Source organism: Cavia porcellus, unplaced genomic scaffold (genome assembly GCF_034190915.1).
Source record: "Cavia porcellus strain 051 isolate PalLab524CR breed Dunkin Hartley unplaced genomic scaffold, mCavPor4.1 scaffold_6, whole genome shotgun sequence".
Classification (NCBI taxonomy): Eukaryota; Metazoa; Chordata; class Mammalia; order Rodentia; family Caviidae; genus Cavia; species Cavia porcellus.
Window position 1 is genome coordinate 65,109,319 of NW_026947489.1, and position 18,121 is coordinate 65,127,439.

Consider the following 18,121-nt stretch of genomic DNA (forward strand, 5'->3'; position numbering starts at 1 on the left):
ACAGATTTCCTTTGAAATGAATGTATCCTTAAGAAGTACTTGTTTTCAGAGTAATGTTCAAAATATTTAATGTATGGCCAAAAAGAAAGAAAAAAAGACCAGTCTGAATGAGAACAGTGAAACATGTCCCAGGCTAGAAGAGTGACAGAGAATTATGTAAAGAAGCAAGTAAAAATGGACAAGAATAAAATGTCTCAACAGTAGACCGTGAGCCCTAGACTTTGCACCTGCCATAACCAATGTAAATGATCCCTGCACGTTTCCCTTAATTCTCCAACAATTACAGGGCCCAATCCACAGAACAACCAAAAAACCTAATTATTCAGGAGTAATCCTGAATAATGCACAAAGTACACCTTCTAGAAGATGAAACTAATACAGACTCGTAATGGAAATACTTCTAAGGAAAAAGGTAAATCCTCAAGCTGCCTTTATATTGTTAATAATACAGTTTTGGTAATTAGTAGTGACAAGCAGAGCTACACCATTAAAAAATCTCCCAAATTATTCTGTAAAGCTGTGAGGCATTACAGATGTCAATAAAAATCAAGACAAAATTTTTCTGATGCCTTGCTGTGATAAACTGCAACTTCTGTGCCAAAAAATTCCAATTTAGCTGGACATGGTGTGGTACTTCCGTAATTCCAGCACTCAGGAGGCTGAGGCAGGAAGATAGCCATGGGTCCGAGGCTACCCTTGGCTACAGAGTGAGTTTAAGACCAACCTGAATTACAGAGCAAGACCCTATTGCAAAAAGAAAAGGAGAAAAAAATTCCAATTTAAACTTCTTTAACGATTAACCCCAAACCACCATCACCTTTCAACATACAACATTTAAGTAACCAGAAGAATTTCAATTCTGTTAAAGATGCAGTCAAGCATCCAAAGGGGTACATGTTTAATCTGTTTTTACTAGCAACCCAACATTCATTTTCTTCTTATTAATGGATGGAAAAGCAATTTCCCTGCCAAGGAGGGGTAACTATTAGAAATGTAGATGTGTTGTAATTCACAGCTCCAAGCGACTCAGCTGGCAGGAGTAATGCCTCTAGAAGGCAGATCAATTATTTACTGAATTAAAAACATCAGGTCTTTTTTTAAAATATCACACACATTACAAGGTGAGGATAACCTCTTCCTGACTGATTTCTACTGCAATGAAAATACTTATCCTTTTTTGATGTTTGAGACAATATAGTTAATAATATGCCCACCTATTAGTTTATCTAATAAAATGTGCTCACAGAATATTTTAATTAATATTTCAATCATAATTAACTGAAATATGTATCTGCTCTTTGTATAATCTGCCATCAAAGGTTGGAGATATAGCTCAGCTGGCATAGCGCCTGCCTGACAAGGGGAAGGTTGTGTGTTTGATCCCTGGTACAAATAAAGAAAGAAAAGCTTCATTTTGGGCCAGGGATTTAGCTCAGTGGCTCAAGCACTTGCCTAAGTTTGATCCTCAGTACCAAAAATATAAAAAATAAAATAAAATAAAGGTATCAAATTGTTTTTTCAAGTCTGAGAGTCACAAAATACTTCTCAATTTCACTGTGAAGGACTGAATTTGTATGCCCTCTAAATTCACATGTTGGAGACTTCTCTCTGAGGGTGTAATTGTGGTTACATGAGGTCACAGGGTTGGAGCCCAGATATCACTGGCTCCCTATCTCTCCACCCACACCCCAAGTACACACAGAGAAAAGGTCACATAAGGACACAGAAAGAAGGTAGCTGTCTAGCAAGGCAGGAACACATACTCCCCAGAACCCAGTCATCTAGAACACTGATCTTAGAATGATGAGGGGCAAAATTTCTGCTATTTAAGCCACCTGATCTAACACAGGCTTTTTGTCTAAATCTACTGTTCACATTCTGTCGGGCACGGTGGTGCACACCTGTAATCCCAGCACTCAGGACACTGAGGCAGGAGGATCGCTCCAAGTTCAAGGCCAGCCTGGGCTATAGAGTGAGTTCAAAGGTAGCCTGAACTACATAGGAAAGCCCTGTCTCAAAACAAACAAATAAGAAAACAAAGCAAAACAAAAAAGCTCTACCACATTCTACAAGTACAAAAAATGATCAGTGAGGAACATTGTAGACTGAATTTGTAGAATCGCAAGAGGCTAGGGTTCTTGCTCCCTGAAGAAAACGAATTGGAAAAACAACAGAATCATAAATTTTTAAAAATGTACTGGAAAGTTTAATACAAAAGTAAAAAAGCATTCAGTAAAAGTAGCTGACCCACCTCTGCCTAGTAAGGAAAACTCAGTAAATTTTTTTAAATGTGCACTGGCCCCAATAATCTGATACCACAAAAAGTACAGTTCTCAAAATGGTATGTCTCTGTACGCAACCAACCGCTAGGTTCATGATTCATGATACCAGTCTTTTTTTTTTATTTTAAAGAGAAAAAACAATGATACAAAATTTCAAAACAAGATAGTAAGAGGGTAACAATGGCCAATACTACTAATTTCTATAGGTTCACTAAAAAGAAAGATTTGATTTCCTGTATCTTGAAATATAACACCAAAATCTTAACAGAAGAACTGGCAGTTGTTGAAAGAAAAAAAAATTGTCATAAATATCATAGTCAATATATACTTCAAATTATAGAGCGGATTTTTTTTTTGGTAGGGTATTACTGCTGTTGTGCTTGTTTGTTTGGGGTTATGCTTTGTTTTGTGTTGAGACAGGGTCTCACTGTATAGTTCAGACTGACTTGAACTCACTATTTAGCCCAAACTGGCCTGGAACTCTATACGATCCTCCCCATTTTTGGGTTTTCTGTTTCTTTTTTAAGTAAAGTTCCCTAAGTTTGTAAAAAGTATCCTAATAAATACTATTGTTATTATCATACTACATTCATCATTGCACCATGAAAATGCCATTTATGAAGTATAGAGATTTATTAGAGGGTTAATACAGTTAAAATTTCTTGACATAAATAAACTTAGAAATGTGTATGAACACATGAACTGGTAAAGAAAAACTGAAGTATTATTTGAGGATCTCTAAGTTAAACACAGAAAAATTTACATTAAAAACTCCCGTACTACATTAAGGTCTATTAAATTTATACCCTTTTACAAGATACCCATTAACAGAAGTTGAGAACCTAACAAGTAGATTATAAGCAGTGAAGAAAAAAGATCAGAGATAAATACCATCTGATGCCTGACTGGAAGGAACAGAGGCTCACAACAGAAAGAAACATTTACACAAATGATTGTCACAAGCCAAATTACATCATGCTTATAAACATATAAATATTGATATTTTAAATTTTATCAAATAAACACAAATGTAGAAGGTCAAACATATCAAATAGCAAAATGTAGATCAAAAATGAAACTATTTTTAAGAAAAAACATTGCTAGCAATGACAGAGATGACTAAGACAATGTTTACATTATTTACTATGTAGTTTCCATTACAAGAAGCACTCTAACTGCAGCTAAATGAAATGCACACTATTACGATCTGACATAACAATGGGATATAAAAATGAGCCATACTAGCTACACCAAGTAATGCGCTACAAGTGATATAAATTTCAGGGTTCTTCAAATTTAAATTAATTCCCACAACATTTAAGAAGTTTCAATGAATCTATTAATTAACTTGATTCTACAGATCACTAGAAAAATCTCCCCCTTCATCAAAAATGACTAAACTATTAGAAGGGAAATTGTTCAAAGTGCTCTATTTTATTCTCTTGCCATCATTCTTATTTTTAAAAATGAACAAAAAGGGAAAAAGACAGCTCTTTCCATCAGTTTTAAGTCATACAATCATTTCTGATTAACAAGATAAAAATGACAGGTTCCTCAGATACATCAACTAAATGGATAAAATATGAAAAGACTAGAAATTTATAAAGACTATCAGTTTTATTTTTCAGTTAGAGACAAATTATTTTAAAAATAATTCATTTTCCACCACTGGATGTACTCTAACCAGCACTTACTAAGAAAATTGATAAGTAATGAAAAAGTAAATATTAAGCATTTATCCTAACTATTGCAATACATAGAACTGTAGTTCATTTCTAGTTAAGAGAACACTTTATAAAAAACTAGATTTAGTAAATGTAGGTAATATAACAAAACTAGAAAAATTATCTTTCTGCAACATTCAATTAAATTAAAAATTTTCAGAACTGAGGTCAAAATGACACTTCACAAAACATTTGCTAATCTATACAAGAAATTCCTATCTCAAAGATTTAGACATTTGATGTTCAATACCTTATCCATATTACCAAAGACAGTATCATAAACAGGGACACAATATGAAAAAATATGTTTCCTTTGTGATACAATAATGGACAGGGCAACACCTATCAACTTTAAAAATAAAGAAAAGCTCCTTAGTCTGAAGGGTTCTGAGCATTTCTGGATCTAACCTACAATTAATGAAAAATTCAGGGGAATACAGAAATCAATATAATGAAAAATTTGACAAATATAGATGAGGCAATTATTCAGGACACTGCAAAAAGAAAATAGAAAGGTGGTTTCTGTCCTTTTTTCTGTTTTGCTTTTTAAGATAAAAAAAGAAAGGAAAAAGTTACATGCTATACTAAATGGAATTTAAAGATATATACAGAATGTAAAGAATGACTCTTGATTATACTTTGGTTTAAAATAGTTACAGAACACATTTTTAGAAAAGTTTAAATTATGGATTGGATATTAAAAAATATAAAATGCTGATTTTCTGAGGCATTATATAATATTTGGTTATATACAAGAAGTCATACTCTAAGAAAATACATGGTTACTTAGAAATGTATGAAATGCTGTATGGTATATAAAATAATCAAATGTTTCAGGCAAACACACATAATTAGTGCACAGAGACCAATGTAAGTGTGAACACATGTTTAGGTGGTGTGGTAATACATAGATGTCTATTACACTACCTCTTTAGGCTTAATTTTGTGTTTGAAACTTCTCATAATAAGACGTTTAGTGAAGATATGACACTCTACATTGCTGGAACGTTAGTCCTTCTAAAGTGCCTTAAAAACAATTAGAAAAACTGACATCAAAAGATGAGGAAAAACAAAAGTGAGCACAGAGGATGCTGTAAGTTACAAAAAACCTTCAAGTTCAAAGAAAATGCCATTCATATATATTCCTATTCTAGTTTGGAACATTAAAAAGTTCTTGAAATAATTATAACCCAAAAATTAATCCCACACAACAGCACCGCATACCTACTGCTTCTATTCAATGACCACGTCACTAAGAGTGACGCGAGGGGTTCTGAGTTGCATTATGAATTCATTCATTCAATATCATTTGCTAAGCACAACCAACATTTCTGACATCGTGGTTACATGAAGAAAAAAAGTCAGATTCTACATTTCGTATTTTGGATTTCAAAATACATTGCTGGAAACCCATAAAATAAATAGCAAAGCAAAAGCAGAAGCCTTACCACTTGTATTAAAAGCCATACAGCACACTGGCTTCTCATGAGCAGGGAAGTGAGCCACAATGCCATCACCATCAGAGTCTTCACTCACAATCACCTGCAGAAAAGGATTAAAGACGAGAGGTAAGGACTGTGCATAGCTATACTGTAATGCCACTGACCAAAGAACATGCTTCACCTGTACTACAAGATTATTCTCGTTGATGTAAGGATGTAAGGTGAGCATCTCACCTGAGCAAGGAGGAGGATGTGCCCTTAACAGAAAATCATGTGAATTCTAACTATAGTCCGTTGACTTGGCTGTAAATGACACAGACAATTACTTATTCAATTACAGGTTAAGGGAGAAAAATCAACTACTTCTCATCCTTTGTAAAATATAATCAAATACTGCTTTATTCAAAGACAATTTTACTATCTGACTGGAAGAACCTCAAATTTCTGCCCATTGCTGAAACAGAACATGAACATAGGAGAAAATATAATTTAAGTTAAACAGAATTAAATACAAAAATTGTGAGACACCGTCTAGTTTATAGATGGGCAAAGGAGTTCTTTGAAAATATTGCAATACCCAGGTTATAAAAGCAAAACAATTGTGGAAGAGGTAGATTTGTATCTCCAATGGAATTTCTTTTATTTACTTGCCTTAATCTTATAAGTATATTGAAATATGTTACATTTCATAAAATTTGACCATCATTACTGTACCAGGCAACCATTTCTTTAAAATGTTTTTACTTATCTAATGGTCAATAAAAATCTGCTATGATATTGGATCATGATATTCAGATATCAAGACCACTTTCCTTTCCTAAAATAAGCACTGAAAGCTGTACATTTTGCTGTATATACCGTATTTGTACTCTATGAATTTTGATATATTCTGTTTTCAATAAACTCAAAATATTTTCTAGGAAATGGAATGGTGGACACAGAAAAAAACACAAAACTAGAGCCACTGATTCTGGCCAATGGTGTCAAAAGTATACACTTAAGGAAATGGTGCTCTTCAACAAATGGTGCTGGGAAAATTGAATATATATATATATATATATATATATATATATATATATATTCTTAATTCTCCTTAATTCTCTCCCTGGATAAAATCAACTCTAAATTAATCAAAGACCTAAGTATATGACATGAAATTTTTAAACTCCTAGAAGAATACATGACAAGCAACTGAAGTCATAGGCACAAAAACTTCTTTAGTAGGATTCCAATAGCACAAGAAATAATAGCAAGAATTAACAAATAAAACAACATCAAATTTAAAGTATCTTCTGCATAGCAAAGGAAACAATCAACAGAGGGAATGAAAAAAAATCTTTACCACTCACTCTTTTGACAGAGAGTTACTGTCTACAACATAAAAAATAATCAAAAAACTTAACACTAAAAATTAGTTCCATCAACAAATGAGCAAGTTGAAGGGACACTGTTCAAAAGGCATATAAATGGCCAATAAACACACAGAAAAAATGTTGGAACTCTAGTCATCAGAGAGGTGCAAGTCCACACACCCCAATTTAAAATAGCTATCATCAAGAATACAAAACACAGCCTACCATGGTGGCACACACCTGTAATCCCACCATTTGGGAGGCTGAAGCGGGAAGACTGCTTCAAGTTCAAGGCCAGCCTATACTATATAGAGAATTTAAGGACAGCCTGAATTATACAGTGAGTTCCTGTCTTCAGAGGGCGAACAAAAAAGAATTTTAAAAAATTAAGTACTAATGAGGATACAGGGGAAAAAGGAACCTTTCTACATTGTTGATGAGAATGTAAAATAGTACAGCCATTATGGAAATCACAGTGGAGGGTCCTCAAGAAACAAAAAACAGAACTATATTTGATCCAGCTATATCACTCCTCAGTCTATACCCTAAAGAATCAAATTCAGCATATTATAGAGACATCTGCATTTCCGTGTTTATGCAACACAATTCACAATAGGTTAGCAAGGGAAATAGGCAGGATGCCCACGAAAAGATGAATGGATAAAGGAAATGTGACATATGTACATGATGAGACGTTATTCAGCCATTAAGAAGAACAAAATATGTCATTTGCACAAAAAAAAAAAAGGTACTGGAGACTACTGTGTTAAATGAAGTAAGCCCAGATTCAGAAAGTCAAATAGTACATTATTTTCTGTCATTTGAGAAAACTAATGAAAGGGGAGAACAGGAGAGCTGAAAGGAGGAGAGAGAGGGAGATATGACACACAGATAGGAAGAGTGAAGGGAAAGGGTTCAGAAAGTGAGGAAGAAAGGAGACAGGAAAGAAGGGGGAAAACCAAAGTAGGCTTCATGTGTGTACAAATATGCCAAAATACAATGGTGCTTCTTTATTTGATGGCAATAATGAAGATAGAAGTCATCCAGGAAAAAAAAAGCACACTCATCTTGGCCCACAGCAAAGCTTCATGCTATGCATCTTCTTTTTATGCAACTGATAAAACATCTTACAGAAGGATCCTCTTAACTGAATCACAACCTTGCCCAAAGCATTAAACCATTAACTGAACTATTAATACAGAAATATGCCAATTCAGGTTTCCCAAGATACATAATCTTCAGTTACCATTTGTCTAGGCAGGGTAAACCTCTAATTATGTATTAACAACTTCACTAAATTAATTAAAGCAAATACCATACTTTATTTGATAAAATGTAAGCCTTCCTTGTAAGAATAAAACATCTCAGCAGTCACTAAAGTATTATAAATAACTCTAGTTCTTAAGAAAAAAACAGCTCAGGTTTATGTTATCACTCTGAAGTATTTTGATTACTGTTTTTGCCACATTGCCAACTTCAATTATATATAAGTGCATAAAAGGCAAATCATCAAACCACTTAACTTATCTTTGTCAAGAAATGCTTTTAAATAAAGCCTGAAAGCAGCACACATAAAAATGGACACAAAGTCAATCAAATCCACTTCTCTTTAATGCAGTTCCAAAGATCCCATCACCATAAAATCAAATTAATCAATACACCAACAGAAAGATGGTTAATCACACATTATATGCTATGATAGTGAACATGAAAATATCTTTTAAAGTAAGAAAATCTATTGAGGAAAAGGAATGAGGCATAGGAATACCTCCTGAGAAACAGGAGGGGTCCTGAATAGGTGGCCTGAAAATCTCTCTTTCAAAGGTGCACTGTGTTTAAACAGGAAAAACCAATGCGATACTTACGTTAGCTCCTGGAATTATTATGGAAAAAAAAATATTACAGCTAAGGTTAAACATCAATGAAAGAGGGTAAAAATGATAAATCTATGACACAGACTATTATAGTCTTTTGTAAACAATATAGTATAACCTAAAAATAGTTTTGTACATGTTATGGTTTGTGTCTGAATCCCCTCCCCCTCCAAAGCCTCATTCAGTCACGTTGAGTGGGTTATTCAGAGGTGGCTGAATCTAGAGTTTGTGACTGATTCATGGTCCTGTGCTGGGATTAAGGGTGTGAGGGCTACATTCTCCCCAGGGCACATAGCCTGCCTATAATACAAGGAACAGAGTCTTTTCTCTTTCATGTTGGTTTTGCTGTCTTCTACCACTGCCATGAACTGTTGTCATGTGCCAACCTGACTTGGAGCCAGCGGATGATGGAGTGAAACCTCTACAAACTGTAAGCTAAAAAAACCTTTCCCCATTTAATGTTGGGTGTCAGGTATTTTGTCTTAGCAACAAGAAAGGTACACCAATTGAACTTTTTATCAGACACAATGATGTCTTATTGGTGAAAGAGAGATTCGCATTAACAAAAGCAGCAGTAGTATATTTCACAAAACTTATTGTTTTAAGAACTATGATTCTACAATTTACATAGCAACTTACTTTTATTGAAAATCTCTTTCCTATCTTATACTAGAATTTTTAAATCAAGTTAAAAAACAGAAAAGACAAAATTTTTTATGTTGAGCATTTGAGGTTTTTTAATTTTTAAAAAGCTAACATTTCTGTTACTCTTCCCTCATAAATATCTTTGTCCAAGTGTTTTCTATGCATTTACACACCAAAGAAATGAATTTCTGAAATTCCATAAGCTATAATCCATTTCTAGATGCTGGGTGTCATTTGCCTTCCAGGCTAGCTCTCAACACCAAGGCCCAAGCAATGATCCTGTCTCAGCCCCTGTGCAGCTGGGGCTACCAACATGTACCTCCATGCCCAGCCATTTGTTTGTTTGTTTATGTTTGTTTGTACTTAATTCTAGTGATTAAGTTCAGGACTTCAGCCATGGTAGGTAGATTTTCTACCACTGAGTCACTTCTCCAGCACAACATTTCCTTGTTTTCATTTTAAAAAGTAATGAAGAACATAAACAGAAAAACCTGAACCACATTGAAAACATAAGGTTTCAGGCATCTTTTAAATATGTTAATTACTTCTTTTTATACATTCCTATCCTTCAATATGGTAAATGTGAGTTATACTTCTATTTAATAAAAAATATTCATATAACATGTTCTATTTTCAAATGACCATCAATCTGTCAACAATATTAGATGTGCAACAGTCCCAGTCAATGTTGAGTAATAAATGCAGGTGACCTTGTAGGTGAATTAATTAAAAATCAAAAACCAACACATAACACTATAAGTTTATATATTTAAATCCACATTTAAAGAAGAACATCTGTATGTATCTACCTGCATCAGCTAAAACACACAAATCAACCAAAAAGTTTACTAACACTTCATTAAAAAAATACCAGCTTGCAATGTATTTGGTTAAACATAAAGTTAAATGAAAGAGACACAATTTACTAATATTTACTAAAGCATAACAGTCATATCTAGAAACCTAGAATTTCAAACAATTTCTGTTTTAATTACAATGAAATTCACTGCTTTGTTTTGTTTTGTTTTGCTTTTTTTTGTTTTCTCAACATGTCAAATGATCTTACTACAAGAAGTAGCATGTGAGTAGCTGCCACGTAATATTTCATCAAGATGCTGAACCATATCTAGTAGATTTTCTCAAAAGAACATTCAGTATTAAAGGTTAATACTTAAAGATGCATAGTTTCTACACATTTTGTTCTGATACAGAATGACATAAAACTATTCAATAAGTCCTACTCTATCCCTTAGTCTTGATTTTGAATTATATTTTATAGTGACAATCACAAAGTATCATATTTTTAAAATGCTTTTCAGAAATACATTTGAAAAATGAACGCTATTATCCACAAGAAAACAATGTTTATAACGTCTTAGGGATGAGGAGTGGAGAAGGACATATCTTGCCCAAAATATCTTACAAACAAGATTAAAGTATAAGCATAAAATAATTTCCTAGTCATCTCTTCTAAATGTTTCTGAATCTATATTTAAAATACAACTGTTTCATCTAAAGATATAGTTTTATTACAAGTTACTGCCACATGTTTTATGATATGCTACTATAAAATTACTGTATTATTATTTTTATATTCATAAGAAATTGCTACAAAAGTCAATATTATGCACTATATTATGTCACTTTCAGTCATCCTAATTCATTTTTTAAACAATGGCCCCGAGTATGTAAGGTCTTGGTTATTCCCATGTACAAGCCTCTGCCTTTAAAAATACATTTACACCGGGCATGATGGTGGATGCCTGTAATTCTAGCACCTTGAGAGGCTGAGGCAAGAGGACCACAACTCTGAGGCAACCTGGACAACTGAGAACTTGTCTCAAAAAATGTAAAAAGGACTTGGAATGTAGTCTAGTTAGAAAGCCCTGGTATAGTCCCTATAACTGCAAATAAATACATACGTAAGCAAGCACAACTAAATCTTAGGCATTAGATTACACCATGGTGTTATAAAAAAAGAATATTATGAACCAAACAGTAAAGAGTTATAAATTTATGGAAAAATGTCCATGGAAGACGGAAGCAAAATATCACTGTGACTCTGAGGCCAGCTTGGGCCACATGGTACATTTAAGGCCAACCTGAACTACATAGCAAGACCCCGTCTCAGAAAGAATGAGAGGGAGAGAGGAGAGAAGAAAGAGAAGAAAGGAGAGGAGAAAGAAAAGAAAAGAAAAGAAGAAAGCTAGGCATAGTAGCACATTCCTGCAATCCCAGCACTGGGGGCTGAGGCAAAAGGATCCTTGCAAGTTCCAGACCAGCCTGGGCTACAGAGTGAGCCCCAGGCCAGCTTAAACTGCATAGAGAGACCTTGTCTCAAAAAGGCCAAAAAAAAAAAAAAAAGATTTAGATAAACATATAAAACTTTACATTTAGGTTTGATGCCTTAAAACTTTTTGAAATAACAGGTTTAACATGATACTAATTATTTCTTGAAAAAATCTGACCTAAAACAGTATCAATTTCTATAATTCCAAATTACTAATCTTCTAAACCAGTGATGGCAAACTTTGCAAAACTTGGAAAGCTGCAAACAGGCCACTGAGGAACGTGTACCACCACTACCCTAAACCATTGCTCTTAAGTCATCCCTGCAGGAAACACGAATTTCATGCACAAAGGTCTTACCTGGCCCAATCCAACTGTCTCAGTGTCAATAACTGTGATGATGCCAGGGACCAGAGGACTCCGCCGAGAGTTACTATGGATAGTAACATCATCTTCTGTCACACCTGAGGGCACCGTGCCTGTCAGCTGAGTCACCACCTTCCCAACCATTGTCAGGCCACTTTTCAATGTCTGCACAATGAAAGATAAAATACATGACTGCACATCAAACATATGGCATCTAGATGGATATACACATTTTATTAATTATCATAAATTCTTTATTCTTTTATAATCTTTTATATAGCAGTTGTCATAAATATTCAGCTTAACTTTTAACATCTTAACTTTTCATTAGAAAATTAATATTATTTAAGGGAATAGTATCAATGAAGCTACAAAGCAATGTGGCAATAAAGCCGTAATTAAATGATCCTAATTATAATTAAAGATCTCTAATTCACAAAGGGGAGCAATTATATTTTTATAAAAAGTATTTTATTCCTTCCTCTTAATGTTTTTTAAATACATGGCATAAGGAGTAGAAATTATGTAATATTCTTCCCTTTTAAGATGTTATAAATATAATTTTATATCTATTTTTTAGCATGAAAAGGATGGAGATACTGGTAGAATATCCTTGTGGAAAAAGCCTACACTTCTAAAATAAATTTATAATATACTATTCTATAATATTATAAACTATGATTATATAAAATATAATCTCTCCAAGATTCTAGTTACTAAATGAAGTATCATATAAAATTAGCTGAGAGTTCTTTTCCACTTGCTAGCAGTAAACAAATGTAGTGTTTATAAATATTACTTTAATTAAAAGTAAATTAGGACTGAGTGTGATAATGCACACCTATAATTCCAGCACATGGGAGGCTAAACAGGAGGATCGCTGAGAGTTTGAGGCCAGCCTGGGCTACAAAATGAGTTCAAGGCCAGCCTGAACTGCTTGGTGAAACTTTGTCTAAAAAAGACAAAAAATAAAATTAAAAGGAAAAATAAAAGTAAATTAGGATCTTTTATAATTACATTTTAATTGCATTCCTTTAAAGCAAACAGGTAAAACTCAAGTATTTTTCTTGTAAGTAAATTGTCTGATTATCCTCATATTGTAAATAAAAACATTTTTAAGGTAACATGGTTACTTTTTACCAGAAAGAAAGTTGAAAACTTTTTTGAGCCGGGCATGGTGGCTCATGCCTGTAATCCCAGCACTCGGGAGGCTGAAGCAGGAGGATCATTGTGAGTTTGAGACCAGCCCTGGGCTACAAAGAGAGCTCAAGGTCAGCCTGAACTGCATAGCAAGATCCTATCTCAAAAAGACCAAAAAAAAAGAAAAAAAAAAAAACTTTTTTGAAAGCTTTTGTCATTTGATTTAGAATAGGCAGCTATATAAGAAAGGTATAATAAAAATAGGTTATTAAATAATATATGCATATTTTTCAATTCTCATGTTAAGAGAAAATTTACTAAATTATTTTACATTAATCTTAAATAAGGTGACTTCTAAAATAATTACAGAGAAAACATCCTCACCTACATTCTGGCATATGCGATAGCTAAATTTATAAAAGTAAATTGTATATACACAGCATTTCAAATTATAATGTATAAATGGTAAACAAAAAGGCTGTGAAAGCAAAAATGTATTTTAGGCAACAATTATACAGAAATTTTAAAAAGGAAGTTTTCCAATAAGATAGTAGTAATACATGCATTATTTTACCATAATTATGTTTCAGAGCTCTTGCTCAAGGATCTTACCATAACTACCTCATAAATTTCCTCAATTTTATAAAAAATGAAAATTGAAACCAGGGATTTAAGTAAACTGCACCTTAAGTATCTAAGCAATGACAGCCAAAATTCAAGCTGGAACTGTCTGTCACCAGAAGTTGATTTTCCACCAGTATTTTATCCTATACCACCCTGTAATCTGTCCTTAAAATCTGCTTGGTGGTCTCACATTGTTGAATAAAAAATATAGATGCCTTATGGGAGGGGAGTGACACAAGAAAAACCTAGAACCATAAAAATGTATCCTAATAAATACTTAAAATGACCAAGAAAGCCATCTACTAAGTTCAAGCAAAGATACAACTTAGAGCAGACAGAAAAGAAAAAAAAACACAAATTGTAACTGTTTTGTTTAGTGCTAAAAACTCAAACTGCAGTGATTATAAAACACATTAGTGTCCTCAATTAGCAGCCAAACATTTGTTTCAATAATTCACAAGAAATGACTTACACTAACTCTGCGACAGTGGTGTCAAGTAAGCCTTTGAAAGACAGGAGAACCAGGCGCCACGGCGTATTGATGTCAAGAGCTGGCCAGGAAGCCTGATTAACCTCTGAGATGCCTCAGCTGATGTACACCCTCCATTAATGCTAATGGAGATGCTCCCACTTAGAAGTAGCAATCCCTCTATCAAAGGAATGCCTTTTAGTTTTAAAGTCTTTGGTTGTATATCTTCTACATTTGCCCCTGAGCCTATTAGTTCATGCTCTTATACCAATGAATAGGAATAAAACTAAAAGAACTGGAGCACATAAAAAGTGGAAACTAATGTACCACGTCAAACCACAAAGTAACCATAAACATTACTTTTACAGAAAACAAAGGAAAAGCTCCACAAAGGGGAAAACAATAGTATAATTCATAGTCAGAGGTTCACATTATAAACAGCTTTTGACATCTTAGGAAAACTGATAAATTAATTGAATGAATATTGATGTATCTGTCCTACTGGTGAATAAAACTCTAAGACCAAAATCTAGGTCACCAAACATGCATGTATGAATGTGCCAAATGAAGCCCATGTACTGCACAAAAGGAGGCACAAGTGATTTTTAAACAGTAAAGCAAAAAGTCTGCAATTTGTAAGCTAGTATGACTTTTAGCTAATTAACAATGGGGTAGAACTAAGCAATAGGAAGAGTGTCAAAAGCTTCCAGCATTAATAAAGATCACTGATTTCAGGATGAATTTGCTGCCATATTAGAACCAAACACATCCTGGCCACTAGTGTCCACAAGTAATCTGTATCGTGTTGTCTTCAACAGTTCTCACATCTCGTACTTAGAAATCTGAACTACTTCACAAGAATTTGTCTTCTCACTTGACTTCAGGTTTGTATGTACCTGATAATTTTCTCAAATATATACAAAACACAATATCAAGTATAGGTTAGGAAAAGAGAAATATAACTGGACAAATGGAGATGAGAAATTAGACTGAGTTTCCTCACAATCTGAAGGACCTAAATTTACAAGTTCATTAAGTCACTTATTGATGTTTACTAGAGTACCCAAGAACAAAACTGTAGCTACAAGACAGTTCAACACCAGACCATAACAAAGTCGTGAAAAAATCCATTATGACCTAGAAGTCGAACAAGCATCAGACATACTCTATTCATTATAAGCAAATTTGTCTAAGGGTCACTAGTCGTCTTTCACCTTCTCTGTGTCACATCAGTTGTCCTCACTATCCATTAGTGCTAATGGTGCTGCTCTCATAAAACTGTTAGTTGTCATTAAGAAGTTATCAGATAACAAGAACAAACATGGACATTTTTATTAAATCAATTGACCACACTGGGGTTAAATGCATTAAGACAGTTATGAAAGAACTGGGAAATAAGGACCAAAATTTTAGAAATATATCAAAATAATCTCATTTGAAGAATTACAACATTAAACTTTGTCCTTTACTGCTACCATGGACAATCCATCACTTGTATACTCTTGGAAAACAAAGTCAAATCAACCGTTATGGAAATCAAAGAAAAATCTAAGTCTAAAGACTAATTTTAAGTGTGATTTGGAAACTGAGAAAATGTAAAAGATTATTCCCTCTAAGGAGCTCCCAGTGCATATGCAATTAATATGTTTATCCTCACAATTGTATGGTGAGACAAAAAATTAATAATTAATCCCTGTATGTAACAAAGTAGGTAAATAAATAACTTCTCTGTAGACACAGAGGAAGCTGTCATCAGAAAGAAAAAAAGTACTGCTTACTCTTTCAAGTAACATGATTAAACAAAGAAGTTCACATCGTGTCTCAAACAATATTGTATTACTTGAAATAATAAAAATGATGAAATAATTAGAAAAATATATTTTCTATTTTCTATAATGACTCTGAAAACAGGAGAGAATATTTTTGTAATTGCTGCTTGAAGGTACTAAACAAGATAGGGCAGAGTTACCACATTACCCTGCAGTTCCATTTCTAGTACTGCGGGGGGAAAAACAAAATCAAACCCAAGGGAAAGCCAGATGCTCCAGCTGTGTATTCAGACTTGGAAGTGTTCTTGGTTCTCTAGAGGGATGCAAAGAGACTAAGTGATACCTTTGATAGATTTCTGCAACCAGGTCTTGTACCAGAATCAACAGTTTTGAAGGGGATCTGCCTGATAGAATTCCCACTATGCTTTAAATTAGTACCTAAAAACATAGACAATAGAAGATTGAACCTCTTCTAATGTGCAGTGAGCACAGCTATGACAGGTGATGTTCATTTAAGTAACTTAAATAACCTCAATTCCCAAAATTGAATTAGGATGAGCCAAGATTGATGGAGTCTAGAAGGCCAATATTGTCACAAAATCAAGCTGCTTCTCAAAATTCTGGCAAGACATTAAAAATAAAAACCAACAGAAAAAAACACAGAAAGACATCCAACAGGAAACCAGACACTGCAGTTATCAGGAACAGACTTTAATACAATCAGTTTAATGGGTCAGATACGATTGTTTGAGAAAAATAGAAGTAGAGAACCAGAATACATACGGTGAAATTTCCCCACATTTTTGTTCATCTATTGAGATTATCATATAAGTTTGTGCTGTTCAGTGTGCCGAATGATACTCATTCCTTTTAATTGGTCAATTAGCCTTATCCTATAGAATTGCCGCAAGTGGTTTGTAATACATTGTATTTCCTACATGCTTCATTTTTTTCTGTTAATATTTTTTTTCTTTTGAAGAGACTAAGATGAAGCAAAGTACAACAGAATAAAGCCAATCAAAACAAAACAATAAAAGCAATACAGGACTTCAAAACAAAATAATAGGGGGCTAGGGATTTGGCTCAATGGCTTAAGTGCTTGCCTGGTAGGTATGAGGTCATGAGTTCAATCTCCAGGACCAAAAAAAAAAAAAAAAAGACAATAGAAAATCAACAATGGCTGCCATAATATACCTTGCTATCTTCAAAATAGCTGCCAATACCATCAGACATAATAAAATCAAACAAAACAAAACAATAAAATCAAAACAATGTAAATGATATAGGACTTCTAAACAAGATAATAGAAAATTAACAATGACTACCATAATGTCTCTTGTTATGCTCTAAATAGTTGCTGAGACTATCAGCTTCAGACTTGCGAAGTCAATCAACCAATACAAGCATAAGTTGTTTCTTTACTTTAGTTGCTATTATCTCAGCCTGTGTTCCTCCAAATCAGTTGGCTGCTTACTGAGGGTGGGGGCTGGCTCTTTTTCTCTCCTGGCCCCTACACTGATTGGTTCATAGGGTGAGGGGTTTCCTAGATCTGCTCCAGCCACCACAACTTCTGCTGGCTTAGCAAGGGGGTTGGACTTCTGGTTCTCCCCTAGCCGGCACCACTTCTGTTGGCTCATGGGGGACTTGGGTTTCTGGTCCTCCCCCAGCTAGCGTTACTGCTGCTGACTCACGTGGGAGAGGGTGGCTTTCAGGTTTTCCTCTGGTCAACATAACTTCTCCTGGCTCATGGTGGGGCTTGGGTTCCTGGTTCTCCCGACAGGTGCAACTTCTGCTGGCTCACAGAGGGTTGGGTTTGTTGGTACTGTTTTAACAATTTTTCACATCTGTATTCATAAGTTAGACAGGACCAACTTGGGTTTCCTTTTGATAACACTTATCAATTTTCATTATCAAGGTAATCTGGCATCATAAAAAAGACCAGGGATAACTTGACTTTATATTCTCTGAGGGAGTCTGTAATACTGCCATTGTTTATTCTTCAATTTTAGATTAAATTCTCTACAAAAGGTCTTTAGGCCTAAAGATGTCTTTGGGAGATTTTTTAAAATGAAACTTATACTCCCTGAAACAGAAAACTAGTGATTTTGTTTACAACATGATGACTTTTTACAACACACTAACAGG

General features: G+C 34.1%; 1 protein-coding gene across 11 annotated transcripts in view; it reads right to left on the reverse strand.

The window, feature by feature from the left end:
- Positions 1–18,121, reverse strand: part of Bcas3 (BCAS3 microtubule associated cell migration factor) — a 526,404-nt gene that overhangs the window by 369,343 nt on the left and 138,940 nt on the right. For all 11 annotated transcript variants that reach the window (XM_013152079.3, XM_063250886.1, XM_013152076.3 and 8 more), the window contains exons 12-13: positions 11,969–12,139; positions 5,455–5,548 (exon numbers count right to left, since the gene is read on the reverse strand). In XM_013152079.3, the coding sequence (XP_013007533.1) occupies positions 5,455–5,548; positions 11,969–12,139 (265 nt within the window). The remainder of the gene's footprint in view (positions 1–5,454; positions 5,549–11,968; positions 12,140–18,121) is intronic.